The following is a 20,021-nucleotide window of genomic DNA, read 5'->3' as shown; positions in this document are numbered from 1 at the left end:
CCGTTAAATCAATGCCTGAAGCGTGGTAATTATTGGAAGGAGATGTGCCCTTAAAATGCTACAAATGTCCCGAAGATGTCAGCTATTCTGGGAAACGGCGCGGGACTAGAACATTAAACAAAACATCCAAAGGTTGGCTTGTATTAAAGGAGTGGAATTAGATAAATGAAAACAATATTGTGCAATAAGTCAATATATTGTTTGTGCTCTATTTCATTCCCTTGTAATACAGTTTCTGTTTGAAGAGGGTTGGGTGAGGCCGAGGGAAAGGTTGAACTTATTGCCTCACATGAAGACTATGGCACAGACGGCGTTCCCCCAACGAAGAGGAAATAAAGTTTGGGATCGGTGGGCTCACCTCGTCTTTTTCCACATCTTCATCCACCTCAAACAGGTGAGCTGCCAGTTTCTCAGGTCTCGACACCTTACTGAAAGCACACGGAAAAGATCACTCAGGTCAACTTCAGATGTGTTTTTGGTCATTTCACCGCTATTCCGAAATTCTAGCTCTACAGGATGTTGCCTGATTACTGCAGCTGCTTCTCTAAGTGCAGCTCAAACCCCAGACTGAGCGTTTGCTCTTTGACCTTTACAAGACCCAGTGTCCTCGGGGGAACTAGCAGCATAAACAGTGTCAAGGCCAAGACCGTCTAGGTTTTACGCTCCAATGTTTTAAACAAGACACACAACATCTGTAAAGCACATTCCTGTGTTTAAGGAAAGTGGCTCCATCAAGGACACACAAGACATTGTGGGATTTCCCTTGAGCTTCAATGATATCAATCGGCAGCGCTCCCAGAATAGCTCTGCTTATCCTTGCTAGAAAAACATAGGAAGCCTTTCTATTGTTGCTGTGGAGGAGCTCGGAGCCTCCGAGACACAGATTTCCGTGTTCCTAGAGTTCTGGCTCTAACAATCAGTGGGCTGTAAACAAAGGGCAGTGTCACTGAACAAAAGAAGATTTACAATACCCCTTGGAGGGCTTTTGCAGCATTGTGTGCTACACGATGGACAATGCAGACCATTAGCTGAACGGCGCATGCTTCTATGGATATAAAGCTATGGAGAAAACGGCTGGATGGCTTTGCAGATGAACACGTTCCAAGCACCTGTTGGAGAATTGATCCTACATTACCCATAAAGCAAAGCCCTCTCTGCCTTTCAAACTCTACATCCAGTGTGCGACTCTACACCTCACGGCACACTCACTTTGGGAGCTGGCGGAAGTCTCCAGAATACTCCTCGTGCTTGTAGTTGACCACATGCCAGTCGGACTTGTAGGTCTTGATGCACTGCAGAGACAGAGAGTGGAGACGGGGTGAGGGGGTCATTTAAACAAGAGCAAATTAAGACGTACACTCACACACATGGTCCAGACAGGCTCGGGTTTCTAAAACAACCGTATATATAAAGTGTATTTGAGTTCTATCCAAAAAAGGTTTGGACTCGGATGGAAGGCAGACTTTAAGACTTGAAGGAGCCATGGGAAGACCACTAAAGTCATCAAAGTGAAGGTCGGTGTGAATAGGGCCTGTAAATATTACTGAGGAAGGGGGTGAAAATAACAGACACGTGTGCTAGATTAAAATCACTGACCACCAGCGAAGGAAACGTCGCAATCGCCCCACCTCCCCTGGAGAATTCAGTCCCATCCGGGTGGGACTTTCCTGTATAGTTTGCAGAGCAGTAAGATTTCATATCGTCTATTAATTCTTGAGGTCATCGTCTGTTCAAGCTCCCTGGAGGTTTGCTAGTCAACATGTTTTTCAGCTTTTTTTAATAGGAGAGAGGCAAACACACTAGTCACTTGGTGATGTTCCAATATGTGTTCATCGATTCTGTGAATTCATAAAACACACATGTCGACTGAGGCAAGGGGTCACTTAAAAAGTGGGAAACTAAAGAACAGCCCATTTGTGTAAGGCCTCCCAGCGACTCCAGATGTAGTTATGATGTAATTCCTGGCTGCAGCCGCGGGGGACTATCCCCTATCAGGCTCTATCAGGCCGCACCCCAACCAAACAACACGACGTGAACCACCACTGAACTGTGGACTCCATCTGTGGCCGATCCTCTGCACCGTCAGGAAACACGTGAGGGCGGGGAGCGCGAATGGAAGTTAATTTAAAGGCTAACGGCAACATTTTTTGATGTACACCATATCAGTTTCCCCTCGTCTCTAAATCACGTGAACGGTCAGCAAACACTTTTTTTGCTCGCTTCCTCTGAAATCCAATCTGCACCATAAACAGATCAGTATGAATCATTGGCTGGATTCATGTCTGAACTCCAGTATCTGATGGGTCTTCAGGGTGTCAGAGCCAGTTGACAGAGCAGGGATTCGCTCACGATGGTGAGGTTGATGCTTTGGCCCAAGACAGAGGGATAAGGACCGGACAAAGCAGGCTTACGCCCAGGTATGTGTTAGCTTTACCTCTTGGACAAACAGTGAGTGAGCTTCTTTCTCCGCAGTCTCTGGCACGGTGGAGAACAGAGTCCTGCCCTGGCGCCTCAGGGTGGAGATCTGAGGGGAGAGAGGGAAAAGCAGGCATGAATAACAGACTGATAGAAGAGATTTCTGTATCTTTTTTTGTTATAAAGCATGTCTAGGTGCTCTATAAATACGGTTAAAGTATCAAAATTATCAATACACACAGGCCGTATTCAGAAACTGTGCCTTTAAACGAGCCGTCAGGACTTCCGTATAGTTGTGATGTTACAACTACACAGCCATAGGTGGAAATGCCGCTAAACGCTGACCAATCAGAGCTGACTGGGCTTTTTCGGTAGAGGGTCTTAAAGAGACAAGCGCAAAAACAGAGCGTTTCAGACAGAGGGGGAATACAGGTATATTCAGACTGACAGTAAATAAATAACGTGTTTTTTAAAAATGAAAGCACGTAAACACGTTCTAGTAGCATCCCAAAATACAAGTATGAACCTGAAAATAAGCACGATATGTCCCCTTTAAGGATGATAATCATTGTGTAATCATAATATTGATCATCGACTATGAACTCTTTTTTTCAAGCACAGTTAGAGATGAAAGGAGATGGTACTTTTGTTCTTTTGAGTCGCTCAAAGAAAAAACAATAACCAGTACTGCAGAGAATGTTCCGCAGCCTGTATTATTCCAGTCCTAATTCTTCATCCTGCTCGCCTTATTAGACAGATACAGAGAGAGAGTGGAGAGCTAGGATCCATAGCTGAGGAGCAAAAGGAGCCTCGGGGCATCAAGACTGTTGGGCTGGCAAGCCTAGCTCCCACCGAGTGTTCTGCTTTTCAACTCAACCCACAAAGCAGAGTAGGAAACAGTGACACAATGACCTAGTTTTGTCTAAATCTTCTATTCCTACACTGGCAAGCATATAGAGTTATTCAGTCTCTGTCCTCATTTGTCCAGTGCACTCTTGCAATCGCAATCAAAGACTTGTCAGAAGCCCAAACTGAGCTCAGTTAAGTCCGTCCAGTGATATGTTAAACGTCCGGCTACAGAAGATACTTGGAATAACAATTAACTGACTTTTTTATGCTTTTGTTGACGCATCGGAAAATTGCTTTCTTGTGAAATAGATGATAAAATCGATACCACTCTCATATCTGTCCGATAAATATGAAGCTGGTGCTAGCAGGCAGTTAGCTTAGCGTAGCATAAAGACTGGGAGCAGGGGGACTGGTCTAGCTTGGCTCTGGTTCTTGTTTGTTTAATACATACAAAAGTTCAAATGTAAGAACAACACGGATTAATTAAACAAGACATAACATGCTAATTAGTGAGTGTTAGGTTTCCTCTGACCTAGCTAGCTCGTCTCCTAGCATTAGCATCACATTTAGTGTACAGTATTGATCATCTCATTAAACGCTATTTTGCAAAAAGTCCTAAAATCTCAAGGGTGAGTAGATAATGGGTGAATTTGTACGCCGTATATCTCAGTATGACACTTCATAGACACTAATATTTGAAGACTCTAAATAAGCAAAATAGAAATGTATACTCTGTTATGAATGGAAACTCTGACTACATTCAGTCTAATATGTAGAACAGGAGAGATCCTTGGATGGATATATGTAGCGGAAGTTGATCCACAACTCAACACTTCCCCTCCTTCCACATTGAGGCTCTCTCCCTTGCTGTTACTGTGCGAAAGTGTGTATCCATCCGCGCATGTATCTGTGCAGCACGCGCAAATGCTAGACCCATATGTTTGGATGCCCCCCCCCCCCCCTTCTCCTCTCCTCTCCAGTGATGTAAAACATATGGCAGGTTAGACAGATGGACGGACTGGGTCGGACCCACACGCACGCTCACACAAAGGGCAGTTACTAATGGCTGTGCTCTGTAATGAAAACCACTCATCATCTACTGATTGTGAAACAGTCCAGTAGCAGACTGTTGTTGCTCAGTGTGTGGATTCTATTCCTTTGTTTCGTTGCCCTAGTTTGACTGTTATGGCATTGTCTATATGGCACTCAGCAAATCGGACGGAGAATATCTTTATAAAAGGTATAACGATTAGCTAAAACAGCAGGACACTGTCGTTTTTAGCAAATGGTATTCAAACAGGAGAAAATAGTGCATTTGTTGGGGACTATTTCTTTTCAGGAGACTTGAGGATTGACAAACATTTGAGTCTTCTCTTCCTCTCTCAAACTGGGAGTGGCCCCCGCCGAGATCCATCTCAGCGCTATACGGTGATGTAATGTTGACACAAGTGGCAGATCTACGGAGCGTGTAAATGTTTATAAAAGTGCGAGCCAGCGATTGCACCCATGTACATGTAGAAGTCCAATTTATAGATTTAACCTCGTCATCAGATAGTGACCATGAAAGATCCCCAGTCTTTGCCAAATCTTATAACTATCTGTAACTATCACCTGTAACTTTCCCGTGTGTGACAAGCTAAGATGTATATAATATATATAACTCTCACGACGTCTTACCTGGAAGTCGTCCATGGGGAACTGCAGCATGTCCCGCAGAACATCACTGATGATCTGCGTCTTCCTCTGCAGAATCACATTCTCATAGTCCAGAGGCTCTATGATCTTCGGTTTCACCTGAAAGAACAAATTGCAGCAGTGGATCAGCAAGTGGCAAAAACGTGGTTTTTGTTCTGTCCAGCTGTGGTCTTTCATTGAATTTCCATCCGTCTAATTGTACAATTAATAAGGGTATCAGTGTTACAAGTCTGTCTGGACAACAAGTTGCTATTGTCTTTTACTGACGGCTACAGCAGCGAGAACTGGCACAGAGACAGACGTGAATGTGGGTTAACAGAAGAGGAGACGAGGCGAGAAGCCAGGGATGGATGGACGAGCGAGAGTCTGCGTGCGCCATTGTACCAGCCACTGTGTCATGAGCTCACGTTCAAAACCTGAACTAGAGAAGCAAACAGCGGTCATAGCTGCTCTGCAAATCTGTCGACGCCCACCGCAGGAAGATGGACGGTTCAAAATCCTTATGCTGCATTGTAACAGAGATGGCTTTGTAAGCATGGATGCTTGGCAGAAGGTAAGATAGTTGAGCAGAGTTCTTGATGGAGAGATTAAAGTCCGAGCAGACGTCGGCTCTGACATTCCGCAGAGAAGACTCGAGGGATTCCTCCCGCCTGTGATGTTAAAACAACACATCTTCTCATATGACACACACGTGTGGCTGCGTCGGCACATTCAGATCCTAAGGAAGTAAACACAGCTTTGATCTATTTACAGCTGAACTAAGACAGATTTAAGTTTTTAAATACTTTATGCGACACATAACATAATTTCACACAAATTCATTTTCAGGTATAAGGACACAAGCTGTGGGACAAGACTTATTACTGTTATTTATACAGAAAAATGTCCCGATGTTCCACTCTACAGGACCTGTTGATGGCGCCAAACGAAAAGGCGGAGGGTCAACGAAGTTATTACGCTTCATACTGAGCAGACGTCTTCCTACCAAATTTCGAGGCAATCCATCCAATAGTTTTTGAGATATTTTATATTGTCAGTGGACCAACGTTGACCCCTAGAATCCCCCAAATGAAGTGCAAAGTTCCCTTTACTGACAAAGAAACAAACAAGTCTGCCAATAGACAAAATATTACCCAGAGTTCCATCTTTCTGTGTGTTGGCCCAGTCACCGGGCGCGGCTGTGATCCATATTATTTGGATTAGCCTCTTGATCTGGGCCCAATGAGCACATAACAAACCGAGGCCAATTAAACGGTCGTCTGAACGTCGGCTTTACATTTTCATTGGCCCGACCAATCCTCCCGATGATGTCATGAAAACATCCCTCCGTATCGCTCAGCCCTTTGGATGTAAAAGATCATCTGATAAGCAGAAAATCCAACTGATTTCCAACTGGATTATTGCCATTCAGACGGAAGATAACGACGAGCAGCTGTGAACTGTGACACCTCGGTAATTATCTCACATGAATACGTTGGAGACAAAGTTGTGGGATTGAGTATAAGGCTGATGGAGATGTGGCTGTTAGTGCGCTCTATAAACTCAAATACTGTCACTTTGATAACGAGTTATAATCTGGATTTAGTGAACAAAAAAATAATCTGAATTTAGTGAAATTTTGCAATAAAATTACATATTTAGAGCAGTAAAGTGACAAATTCTTGAGTTTCTGGAAATATCAAATCTTAAAAAAGAAAAGAATAAGTTGGTGTAGGTTGTCTTTCACAGCGTTCTTGAACAAACCTGCATCTTTTATCATTGCACCAACTTTGCAGCCAACTTGTCAGCCCGCCTGACTCTGAGGCACAGGAACAGTTAATGAACAAAGAGAGCCACAAGTGCTCCATTTCCTAAAAAAAGATCAACATTCAACCCTCTGGAGGGGGTCTGCCCTGAAGCTGCCATTTCCCATTTCCGTCTAACCCTTTTAAAAGAAAAGTATCTTCAAAGCTACTCTTGGAGTCTGAGAGATAAAAACAACAACAATCAGATCGCATCGGTTCCACTTACAACCCAAAAGAGGGAGAGGCTTTTTAGAAGGAAAAAATGTGCTTCTGTGTGAAAGATGGCACCGTGCGCACTTACCGCTGCCACCTGTGACCCGGCCTCCACCTCCTCCTCAATCTCAGCCAGGCTCTTGTACTGCTGTGGAGACTCTATCACCATCTCCCTTTTGGGGGCTTTGCCAGCCCGGCCCTGCATGGTGGTCAAGTCCTCCTTGTGGTCCTCCTCCCGGTAAACAGGTGCGAGACTCACCGCGCACACACCATGGCACAGAGTTGCCCGGCGTGTGCGTGAAGGTAGGGAGAGCTTTTTGCCGACGTCCAGTGAGATTCAGTCTTCTGTTCTCAATCGCAGTAGCCCGGCCTCCCTCTCTCTCTCTCTCTCTCTCTGTGTCTCTCCCGCTCTGTCTCTCATCAGAAGGGCCCCTCCCACCCTCACAGCTGTGCAGCTGTGAGCGTGTGTTTGTATGTACAGTGTGTGAGGGGGAGGAGGGGAGGGAGAAATGGACCACTCCCCCATTAAAAAACTTCGAAGAGGCCCAGAGATCATGTTGTCATGCGCCTGCTCCACCTGTGTGTGTGTGTGTGTGTGTGTGTGTGTGTGGGTGTGAATTTTGTACAATTCAGGGTACCAATAAAATATGTATTGGAAAAGATCAGTGCAAGAGAAGAAAAGTAAGAAAAATAATCAAATAGGGAACCCAAAATACCATCACTCAGTATACGGATGTCAATGGCCTGTGCCTTTAAGAGAGCACCACACTGATTCAGCTTAGCACTCCTGCAGCATTGGACAATGTAGGAGCTACCAGGCAGCAACCTCAGGTTCTGAAAAGTGAAGCCAATCCGGAAGTGCGTTAAAGCTGCATTCTCTCTAGTGTCCATCAGGGGGCGACTCCTCTGATTTTATAGGAGTCTATGAGAAAACGACTCTACTTCTCTCTTGATTTATTACCTCAGTAAACATTGTAAACATGAGTTTATGGTCTCAGTCTCTAGTTTCAAGTCTTCTTCAATACAGCATGATGTTCATTTTGTACATTATGGTCCATTTAGAGTCAAACAGACCATATAGCAGGGGATGCTTTGGGGCGGGGCTACCTTGTGGAAGCGACTGGGATCATTCTTTTATGTGCAGGGCAACATCTGGCCTCACTTAAACATTGCATTCCTAACTTAGTAAAACACAATGTAACATAGCTAAAAATGGACTGAATTGTCATTTAAATGACAAGAAATTTGAAGTACAGAAATGCCGAAGATACGTTTTGAAACTGTGTCACCGTATTTCTTTCACCAGAAAGTCTACTTTTCAGTGTGTAGCATAGTGTTCTACTGGTAGCTTGCCAGAGAATTCCTCCATGATCTGATGACGTGACAGGACATAAAAGATGGTCTAGGTCCTTCTCTAACATCACTTCTGATTGTCAGATGGATCCTATATTGGATTGAAAAGCTGCTTCACTGCTGAAGAGACTATAAATAACGAGCCACAGTAACAGCGTGCAGACACCCAATCTGTGTTGATAAAGTTCTGCTCCTCATTGATATTTTGCTCCGCTTTGAACTGGTGCTACGCCGTATCCGCTGCAGCGGGCACTCACAGCAGGGTCAGTAAAAACACTCTTATCCGGCACTCAGACTCAACACACACACACACACACACACACACACACACACACACACACACACACACACACACACACACACACACACACACACACACACACACACACACACACACACACACACACACACACACACACACACACACTCTCCTGCTGCTTCAGGAACAGTTAGAGCTGCCCTTTGTTCCTCCGTCCAGTCAGCGTCCTCCCCTTTAATCTTCAAGCAAACCGAGGCGCCTCGGCTCAGCTGTTCTCTATCGCAGAGAGTGTGCTTCGCAACGATGACATTTAAAGTTGTCAATGAGGAGTTAATGTGGTTCAATTTATGCAAATCCTTTTTCTCTCTCTCTCTCTCTCTCTCTCTCTCTGCGTTAAACACAACTCCCAAACCACGGTCGATGTTTACAAGCCACTGAATCTTTCTGACATAGCAAGCATGATTAATAACTCACCCACCAATTATCTCCATGGGAAGAGAAGTCAGGGAGCTCTTGAAAGATAGAGAGGGAAGGGTGTGTGTGTGTGTGTGTGTGTGTGTGTGTGTGTGTGTGTGTGTGTGTGTGTGGGGGGGGTCAGAGAGAGGGGATGACACGCCACGGGTCAGGATGACTTCAAAGGCCTCTGCTGCAGTTTCGGTGCCATCACCCCAGACAAAATGTAGCACAAAGGCGGGTAAGGATGTGTGTGTGTGTGTGTGTGAGAGTTTCACTTTTCGTACAGCGGGGTTCTCTGATGTGTGAGGCACTGTGCATGATTTGCATAGCTCGTTTTAACTGCACTCTCTTCAAAGGGACTTGCTGAAATGTACCATTGAGAGCAAATAACTTGCCTTTAAAAAACGCAGGAAATCGCACGGAGGCTGTGAAATAAGGTTGTTCAACTCCGCCGAGAGAGGGGAGACTGATTCCTGTGGCTTCGTGAGCCACAAGAATAACCGTCAGGAGTGGAGCGACTAATACAAGTGTGTGGGGCTGCCACTGCCACGGCGATAGCAACAAATAACCAGGCGGCATCCTCCTGTTCCGAAAAGTGAAGCCAAAGCGGAAGTGCCTTGAACCTGCATTCTCTCGAATGGCCACCAGGGGGCGACTCGCTAGTTTCAAGTCTTCTTCAATACAGCATGATGGTCATTTAGTAAAGGATGGTCCATTTAGAGTAAAACAGACCATAAAGCAGGGGATGCTTCAGGGCGGGGCTACACAGTAATCTACCAGAGACGTATACGCCGTCTCTACGTCACTCCTCCGCACTCCAAATATGGTCACTTACGTTCACTAGTTGCAAAAAAATACTCTGTGGTAAATATCAGAAAAAAAATGGCGGTAAATCTCAGAGCAAATCTAATGCAGCTCTCTGACTTGACTCTCCTCTGGCCTCGGCCTGTGAAGGACTGCTGACTGGACTGCGGCGGCCTCAGCGATGGCGTCGCCAGCTCAGCGTGATAATCAGCCTCTTGTCAGAGACCCTGCCTGCCACTGAGGTCACCCCACTTCATTCACCCGCATCTCCAGAGCGCTACCTCACGCCATCACGCTTCCTGGAGCCATCGCTGGTACTCTGCCAGAGACACCACGAGAGTTCGTGTCCGAGCAGCGTGCATGATGGGAGTGCAAATTAGTTTACAAGGCCATCTGCGTAAGAGCTTGTCGTAAAAAAAAAAAAAAACGAAAGAATGGTCACAGAGAGAGAGAGTGAAGGAAAAGGATTTATGCACAGCTTGAACTCATTAGCACATGTGAGCCTTCCACACCCTTCCCAAGAGGCACACACACACACACACATGGAGCGTCACACACAAGTCTGTGGAGAATTGCATAAGGGGAATGACGTAATGTTTGGGGGCCGACCATCGCTGCAGGCACTCTGGGGAGAGAAAGTGTGAGGGCGTTGCCCGAGAAGAAGCGAAACTCCCCCATCAGACTGACCCATGACACACACATGCTAGTTATCGCCCTGACCGAAAACTCTGTCACAAGCCGTGAGTGTCCATCACACTAAAAAAAGCAGAATTTCCTTTAATCAAAGCTGTCTTGTGGTCAACATTACATTACTGTGCCTCCAGGTAGTTCAGGGGGAAAACATGTGGGACAAGTTAAATGTGAGAGGGGAGTTCCTCCATGATGTCAGAGCTCTCAGAGGTGCTGAGCGATCGGCTCGAGACTGTGCAGCAACGTGAGCCTGAAGAGAGCAGAAAGTCCCTGGGATTAGTCCATATAGGAACAGAATGTAGATCCATTCATGCTCCTGTCTGGTTTACAGAGGAATTGATCCATCACCTGCACTGGACCAGAATGTCGGAATGTAGCAGGACTTCCAAAATTGTATTTTGTGCATTCGAGTGTACTGTACAGGAAATTAAAATGGTATCGGTGACTGGCGATCTGGAGCCGTTGGCTTCAACACTTGTGCTCTAACTACACTGACATTTATCTTCCTGTAAGAGCAAGGGTGACCTCTGAGGGATTGGAGAGACGGAGAGTCCAACATAGAGGAAGCTATCGTAGCTTAGCTGTGCTGCAGCGTTGCAAAGGGAGGGTTTGGCCTCTACTGGCTTGGAGAACTCAAAGTTTTCCTTTTAAAGCGATCTCCGTCCACACGGGCGATCGTGCACCGTTCTAGAAATGAATCCGTCCACACTAGCACTTCTAAAAACGAATATCACATGACTGTTCACGCACACTGGGCAGGAAGTAGATTGGTTGCTTAGTTTCAGAAAATACAACAGAGTAGTATTGTCCTCTTTAATAATAAAAGGTTGTGCTTGATACTTAAGATCTTTCTCTGTATACTCAAACGGACACATTTTGTGGAAAGAAAAGTTACATTTTTCAAACTTAGTTTGCTTTAAATGAACGCTTACTAATCAAAGTTTTACTAGATTATGGGTCCAAAACTTGGGTTTCTTTTCTGGACCCGGGATGATGTATTCTGCTGCAACCGAAAGATGTAATTCTTGTTTGTAAGGGACGGGTTATGGGAGGCCAACGTCAGCTTAATGGTTGTAAAGGAAACACTGCACCCAAAAGAGATAATGGTTTATCGTGAGCGTCCTTGCCTCAGTGTGCACTAGAACGCCTATTTAACCCCCTCGCCATCGATTGTCCATTAAATCTCTTTGATTTAGCACAGAGCAGGCTGCGAGCTAATGGAGCTAACTTGAGGAGAGTAGCTTAATGTAGCAATGCATAAATCCAAGAGGAAGACAACATGGCTACGGACCTATTGTACTTTCCTTGCTCAGTACGGACGAACTCTGGCAAATCCTGAGACACGTTACATTTCCTCGCAGCTTTTGATCTGCGATCAAAGTGTGCGATCGTGGGGCACTGAAAGAAATACTTCACTTCTAAATCCAGCTCCTCGGGGGAGTCTATTAGGAAGATTATTAGCCAAAAATCTGCTGATCGGTGCTCAATCCGACCAGCCTCCGCTCTATCTGTAAATTATTCATTTTCTTCCTCAAGAAAGATATGTTATATGTGTTATATGTATCGAAAATAAACTTTAGCTCTAGCTAGTGGAGTCAGAGATCAAATACAGGAAAAAAAGAAAAGGAATTCTTCTCTATTTCTAATTTAGAGGAGAATTCAGTCATATGGACTCAAGGAGATGAATCCTTACTTGCAGATTTAAACTCATTTTGACCTGTAATTTTGTGTGGTACACATTCTGGATAACAGTTAATGAAACTGGAAAAAGAAACATACTGGAGTTTTAATTCAATTAGAACCTGATTGCAAAACAGTGGAACATTCCTGGAAATGACCCTCGGTGCGCGCCAGCGAAGAGGTAATACGTCAAAGTGGGTTTACCAGAGCAGTGGTGGGAATCCAGTGTTGAGATCCCCTCAGGCTCAGCGTTTCCTCGTCTTCCTCCAGAGCCCGCAGCTCCACCGCCCCCTTGATGTAGCCGCAGTTCCTCTCGAGGATGGAGCGCAGCCCCTCCAACAGAACCACGCTGGTGGTGCATCCCATGGTGCCAACAAGCGCTCGCCACCACCATGCAGGATAACGATCTCCCTGCTGGAGCCTACTCTTTCCACTCTTTGCCCCGGGTGGATGCCGCAACTTGATCTCCACAACCTTGACCTCTTTCCACGGGGGTAGAGAAAGTCCTCTTACAGGTGTGCGTGACAGTCACTCAGGTATCAGTTTCCCCGAGGAGCAACCGCTACCCTCCAGAGCGAATCTCAGCCCTGAGTCGTATCCTCCGGTGTTCTGCTCAGCAGGGATGGAGGGACGAGCGCGCGGAGGAGAGAAGCTGCTCGCTCAGCCGAAGCAGGGCGTTCCTTCCTTCCGCCGGGGGGGACGAGGATGCTCTCGTTTTGCTCGCTCACAGACTCCTCTTCTTCTTCTTCGCTGGATCGCTTTCCCTCCCTCTTCGCTCAACCTTGCCATCTCTCTCCATCATGCAATCACGCCTGTCACTTTCACTTCTTCTTCTCCTCCCCTCCCAGCGGGCTCCCCCCCCCTCCTCCTCCTCCTCCCTCGCTCGCTCTCACAGCTTAGTCACTCTCTGACTCCGCATGCTTTGTCAACAGTAAAAGCAGCGCGTTACCAACGCACTCAGACACAAACTGGCTGCTGCAGACTCCTTCTCTCTGCCCCTTTCCCCTCCTTCCTTCTTTCTTACAGCGGCGATGCAGTCATCCTTCTGATGTCACCTACATGCGCTCTGACATAAAAAATGAATGATTTAACTTCTCTTGACCCTCGTTGCCAGGCCCACAGACTCCTGGTCGGACTGATAAATCAAGCCCGGTGCGTCATAGGACGAGCAGGACAAACCCGGCAACCCTCTGCAACTCCTCATGGTCTCATTAACATCCTCGCATCCTCTCCACAGAAGCAAGGGTGTGAGATGAGGGATACAGCCTTGTTTATGCAAGGCTAATTTAAATCTCTGGGAATTTTCTTCAGCTTCTCTCCAGTGGCTGGTGTAAATAGTTCATCAAGCGGGTGACACACTCACCTACTTTATAAGTGGATGATGCAGCAAAATGTGTAAGGAGGAAAATCATACAAAAAAAGCAAGAGATAGCACAAAGTAGAAGCGGTATTTGGAACAACAGGAAACGGTTATGGTAGCTGTAAAGAAAATGTACTCAATGCTGAAATTTGGAACTGATGACACACGGAAAGAGGTAAAGTTGTAGTAAAAAAAAAAAAACAGCAGTAGATGGAAGTGCAGTGTTTCCATCTAATTGTCGAGCAAATTTTAAGCAAACAAAAATGTCGCAAAAAAAAGGAAATGTGAAATAGGTGCATTTCCTTCTACCAGTTTGAAGCTAACTCTGCTACACAAAGCGGTTACATTAGCACATAGCACTTCTATGCTACAGAAGCTACTGTCGGTAGCATTTATTCAGGGAGTGCAGTTAGTGACAGTGTGGGCTCCCTTGTAGCTCTGACGGTTTGATGGCGTATCAGCGGGGGCGGGGCTTAGCAAAGTTTCAAATTGGGGGATTTTGAATCATTCTTTCATGTCAGCTAGCATGCTATCCATACGAGCACGCTGATGAATACACAACTGAATTTTGCAGTTTCCATACAGCTCTTCTAATATGATGTGCAGAGTAAGTGAATGGAAACTGATCTGTGGTGTCGCGCCCCTTCAAAGCTGTAAGCTAGTTTCTGTCAATGCAGAGTTTTCAGGCTCATTCAAAAAGCCTCAACAGCATCCTTTGAACAATGTCATTACATTACGGGCTATCCCTCAGGGGGTGCATTAATCTAATGAAATCCAAACTGCACCCCACAATGCACCCAATAACCTTTTTCACACAGTGGCAACACACCAAATCAATCAAACCTCATGTACAGACTCAAAGGGTGAAAGACTAAACCCTTATTTCCCAGTCCCATGTCATGGCTAAATGCTGACAGAATAATAAAGAGTCTTTGTCTTCACATGTTTGAATGCTTACAGCGTGAACATTTCTGCACACCACCTGCTGGAGACGTGCATCACTGCCGCCTCCCACAGGCTGCTCCTCACACTGCAACAACACTGAGGCCTGACGACTCGCTGGGGGAAAGAAAATAAGGCAGACGATTGCTCCTTACCTCATCTTTTCAAATAGATTTTGTGAAACACACGCAATCGTGAGAGCGTTGCCCAAAAACATACTGCAATGTGAGCCGGAGAGCATGCACAAGCACAGCGGTGACTCAAACAAGACGGTACACCGGCAGCCAAGTTTAACTGCAGCGGTTTTAATTGAAAAACTATCTGGGGCTAGTTTTGCAAAGCTAGGCTTAAGAGACTCCTAATCCACTCCTAGTGTTGCATGCAGTCAGTCATGTGAAAGCATTTAGAGGGAATCCATGTCCTATGTGATTACATAGTATTAACACCAGTTTTATTTTGACCAATGACCACGGACGGAACATGACTTACAGTCATGCTAGCAGCTCTTTGAGGGCTGTACTGGAATGCTCGTATGTCGATGATTAGCGGTTTAGCATGCTAATTTGCACAAAATACTAAAATATCAGATGGTTGATGGGAATGCCGTTCATTTTGCACGTGTTGTGGCTTAAAACCAAAGTACTGGACAAATTAAAAACAGGAGAAATGTGCATCTCATCGCATCGTCCATTTGGAGTTATGTGTTTGTTAAAGGATGGCTTTCCAAGGGCCATTGAAAAGTGGCCCCATTGCACTTTTAGGGTACGTAGTTGTAACTGCGATTCTCTTCATCTTTGGGAAATGTGCCAATAGTTTTATCAGGGACTTAAAATCCAGGCTACTAATAATGGATGTAACTGTAGAATCTGGGTTAGACTCATGGGATTTGGGTATTGAGAGTCTCATGAATGGCCTGCAGGTAATCTGGCCGACTAGGACAGGTGCTCAATATTCTAACTGAGCAGTAATGAGAGAAACCAGCACACTGCTGTCACCTTTAATATCATGTTCTAGATAGGCCACTGGTTCTATTTCTACCTATCTCAGCCTACCTTTCACATGGAGGGATTCTCGTGCAGCCAAAAGGAACGTGAATGTTTTCCACACTAAAATAAAATGGCTATTTTTAGAGAACTGGGTCAACTGGGTCAGAGGATTTATTTTTATTTTTTTATGGTCACTGCCCAATTTCTGCAGACAAGTCTGGCTGCACTGCTGTGGCTAATCGTGTATATTAAAGACACGATAACCATTACGAATAAGTGACACGGGGTTAAAGGGGCACTCCACCAATTTAACACAGTCTTCTGCAGCTCTGGGAGGGCTTTGTCAAAATAACCCCGATGATGTCATAAGGATAGGATGATGTCATCACGGCAGGGCTAGGCGATAATAACACAATATCGTCATTTATCGTGATGAAATCGCACATCGAGATATCGTGGTGCACAATGACATCATCTAAATTGATCATAACAAGCAACATTACTCGTGAACTCTGATGTGAGATATGCAAATTAGCAGATGTGATTGTGCATTACAGTACTGCATGCTAATGATCACTGGTATGCCTTTTTAGCAAAAGCATACTTTCTATATATTTCATAAAAACAGGAAATTATACAACACATGTGACTTTAGATGTCAATTAAACTTCCCAAGAGACTTCAAAAATGTTTTCCCCTTGAGTTAATCCATATTTTTTAGTTTCTTAAGATCTTTCTGGAGCACCACAACCTACGATGTATTTTAATGTGTTTCAGCTGGGAGCAGCGTTAGTTGTGTTTCACCAGAAGCGAAACTTTTTCTTTTAATTTGTATCTTATTAAAGTGCTCATGATCACACTCTTCTTAAACCAGACACTACACTGATGTAGTCCCCATCTGTAATATTGTTTCTTTACACAGAGATCTGTTGGAATTTGTGAATGTAATGTCACTGTGTGCTAAAGCTTAGGCAGATTCTTACCATGAACCACAAGCAAAAGAAAACTCCAAACACTGAAGATGTTGCAATAAGTTGAAATCTCCCTTCCACTCTCTCTTGAATCAACACTTCGGGCCTTGTTGCAGAAACAAAAACACGCAGCAGCTGTCGAATAAAAATGATGTGGCGCTCAAACAAGTACAGGCGTTTTTATTTTGTTTCCATTCCTGAGCCTGCAGGCTCTAAAGAACGATCACAGCCTTGATTGTGGTGGAGACTGTGGCAACATGTCAAAACCATGTCATGAAGTACGAATTTTGCATTACAGTGGTGCTGATTTGTGCTGTTTTCTATCCGTTTTAAGGGGGAAATGAACGCTCACACACACACACACACACACACGCCAGGCAGGCCATGGAAGCAAAAAGACAGCGGGTGTTTACGCCAGCGAAAAAGCGTGTAAACGACAGAGTACGAGGTAGCCTAAATAAAGAAGACGTGGAAACCGCATGGCCAGAAAAGCCCTCAAATCAGCCATCAGCGGCCACGAACCCAGGTCCTGTATCATGACCCAGATGTAGGTCAGCAGTGCTGAAGCATCTGCAAATCTGCGGATTATCTCCGCCAGGGTTTTTTTACAATGCGCTGATCAGACCAAATCCTCTAAAGAGGAGTTCACTCACAAGTGGAGCTGCTCATAGCTGTTTATGACAAAAAGAGAGTGGACAAACAACCCGAAATACAAAAAGACAAAGACAGAATTTGAGTGTTTCTATGGTATGCATGCGTGTGTGTGCATGAAGAAATGAGTAAAGACACTCCTTCTGCAAGGCAGCGAGAGGGCAGAAAGAGGTGTAAAAAAACCCTGAGCAAGCATTTACCGCAGTTGGAAGTGGTTATTAAAACAGCGGGGGCTGTCTGTACGGCTCCACTGCTTGGCCTCCGCTTTGTTTACTAAGGTAGCTGAGCGAGGCGACCACGCCTGCAGTAACCGGGTGTGTGTGTGTGTGTAAGCGAGCATCCAACTTGCCCGATCAAGCCTCGGTCTTGAACCCTGATGATTTAGCACACATGCAGGTATTCATGATTAATGGGCCCTGCGGTGCTTTGGCGCGACGCCGGGTGAAAGAGGGCACGTTTTAAAAATAGCCAGGACACCTACCATCATCATCATCCATTATTTAATACAGCCCAGGGATCTGAGCTGACATCCATTATGCCACTCCACTCACTGTGGACTAAAACAGAATTAATAGGGCTACTACGACACCGATTAAAATGAAGACTAAATAATGGATTGTGCTCCACTATACCAGGAAAAAGGAGTATGTTACTAAAGGGACTCTTTAAGACCTGCCTTTCAAATACTTCCTCCATTCTTTAGGATTACATTTACACAACCAGATAAGATCAAAGTCACATTGCAGTCCAAGACCAGCCAACCTGCTGCTTGCTGGGTGAAATCTGAGCTGTTGTGGACATTCTTTCATGTCTAGTATACTATATATAGATATATATATATATATCTATATATAGATATATATATATATCCATGTCAAATGGGCAGGGGAAAACAGCTGCGCCATTAGTACAAAGTCAAAAATAGAGGTCCAGAGAGGCACCATAGCAGGCACGTAATGGGACCCAGGTGCATGCCTGGTCGTCCGCTCAAAAAAGGTATTTTGTGATAACTTTAAGTGCAGATGTTTCGCTAATTCAGCCAGAACATCATGAACCGCTGCCGAAATGAGTTAAAGGGACACTCGTCATGGGTAGGTCCCCAACTCTGGAGGAGAATCAAAAGTAGGCCTTAAGTTAGAAAAGGTTTATCACTTTTTCGCGGGTGGGAAGCTGGTGAGGGATAATGGGATTTCCGCATATTGATCACCGTTACGCAACAAGAGCACAGTCACTGGCTTAGTCGGGGTAAGTCCCTGAGGATGAGGACACTACATTTTAACGTAGAGGATGTCACGCCTACACAATAATAATATCATCATCCTCATCATAATAGACTAATGTTCATCTGAGTGCATCCTGACATACAGTCGAATAAAAACTGTCTTTGGCAATTTTTCCCTTAGTCATTACTGTTCCTGTCTGACCTATCTGGTTGCAAGGTGCACCTAGGGGGGGGGGGGGGGGGGGGTCAGGTGACAGGATGAACTAAAGAAACGTGCAGGTGTGTGTGTGTGTGTGTGTGTGTGTGTGTGTGTGTGTGTGTGTGTGTGTGTGTGTCCCTTTAGAGCCGGAGGTGTATGTTTCAGTTACCCTTTGAGAAAGTTGTAACAATAGACACCCTAGCACCAAGTGACAGCATAGCTATAGAAATGTCACCATTCTCAGATGAATATAATAGGTGATACAACTTATAACTAAAGTTAAAAAGACCCCCGTGCAAGCAGCTTCGTGCTGCCGTCTTATGTGAGTGCATTCCCCGCTCTTACCATCAACACTGACGTCCTGACAGCCTCGGAGACGCTCTGCCTCAGCTCCGCGGCGGTGCCCGGCTTGTTGAGCCCCCGGGTGAACTTCCTCGCCTCGGGTGGAGCAGAAGCCATGGCGCGGCCCCACCTTTCATCAGACGGCCAGGTTCGCTGAAGAGGAGCGGGACCACCGGTCGGGGTGCTGCTGTTCCAAGCGGCGACTCGAAGGTTCGGAGTCCCCTTCGCTCCGGGCGGTCTCGACGTGCGTAAAGGCGCACTGTTTTATCCTGCCATTACGGTACCCTTGATGTTAACATTTACGCGCTCACGTGTACAGGTGAAGCAGCAGTCCAGGAGGCCAGAGGATGACTGCCCTTGTCAACAGCCGACATCCGAAGCTCGCTGCGCTCTGTCCCGTCAGCGGAGGTCCCTCGCGCCAACTGGCACGCCCCCTTCCTCCGTGTAATAGCGTCTAGTGGGACAGCGCTGTAAACTAACTCATCCATCATTTATACTTTTATATAACATGACAGCATTATTTCAACACTGTGTCTGAGGGACACTCTCAGCTTGCTAGATATGCCAGTTATATATAAATTGATAGGTAGAAAGTTAGGAATATTAGATTGCAATTCCCCTAATTTGAGCTGCACATAATACTATTTTGAGGTTATATAACTACAATCCCGCATACTGTTCCTCCGTAGGTACGGGCTAACGTTGCCACCTGCTGGAATAATTAGTGTTTTGACTATACAGTCTGGTGCTTTTGGCCTTAAACTCTGTGTAAAGTTATGTGACCACACAGAGGCAGTAAAGTAACACTAATAGTTCAGTAACTATCGATGCATTCAGCAACAATCGGAAATAGTAACTTTAAGGAGGTCAAACGTTAAAATAAAGGGATAGCCATGAGGAAAAAGTACAACAACAATATCTACTAGTATATATTGTTGTTATACTTTTATAATGTGTATTTATTATAGGACTATTGGCATGTTTTCACAAATAACTAGAAATTATGTAGCCTCTCTCTCAGAAAAATACCTGATATAATAGCGCACATATTGAAGCAGCATTTTTCCTGCATTCAGATTGCTTCACATATTTTAAAATGCAAGCTCAACCTGAGCCAAGCTTTACAGTGTTTACTACAGTAAAGTGAAAA

At 45.2% G+C, this 20,021-nt stretch overlaps 1 protein-coding gene across 3 annotated transcripts in view; it reads right to left on the bottom strand.

The window, feature by feature from the left end:
• The window catches only part of dock9b (dedicator of cytokinesis 9b), a 43,369-nt gene that overhangs the window by 20,341 nt on the left and 3,007 nt on the right, over positions 1 to 20,021 (bottom strand). For all 3 annotated transcript variants that reach the window (XR_012954702.1, XM_076094549.1, XM_076094550.1), the window contains exons 2-6: positions 18,875 to 19,325; positions 4,942 to 5,058; positions 2,435 to 2,524; positions 1,210 to 1,292; positions 359 to 428 (exon numbers count right to left, since the gene is read on the bottom strand). Coding sequence is in view for 2 of the 3 variants with exons in the window: in XM_076094549.1 (XP_075950664.1) it covers positions 359 to 428; positions 1,210 to 1,292; positions 2,435 to 2,524; positions 4,942 to 5,058; positions 18,875 to 18,988 (474 nt within the window). In the remaining variant the exon portion in view is untranslated. The remainder of the gene's footprint in view (positions 1 to 358; positions 429 to 1,209; positions 1,293 to 2,434; positions 2,525 to 4,941; positions 5,059 to 18,874; positions 19,326 to 20,021) is intronic.

Source organism: Anarhichas minor, unplaced genomic scaffold, assembly GCF_050575085.1.
Source record: "Anarhichas minor isolate MPS153535 unplaced genomic scaffold, ASM5057508v1 ptg000018l, whole genome shotgun sequence".
In the NCBI taxonomy this organism is placed as follows: domain Eukaryota; kingdom Metazoa; phylum Chordata; class Actinopteri; order Perciformes; family Anarhichadidae; genus Anarhichas; species Anarhichas minor.
The sequence above is the reverse complement of the archived record's forward strand: the minus strand, read 5'-3'. Positions and strand labels throughout refer to the sequence as shown.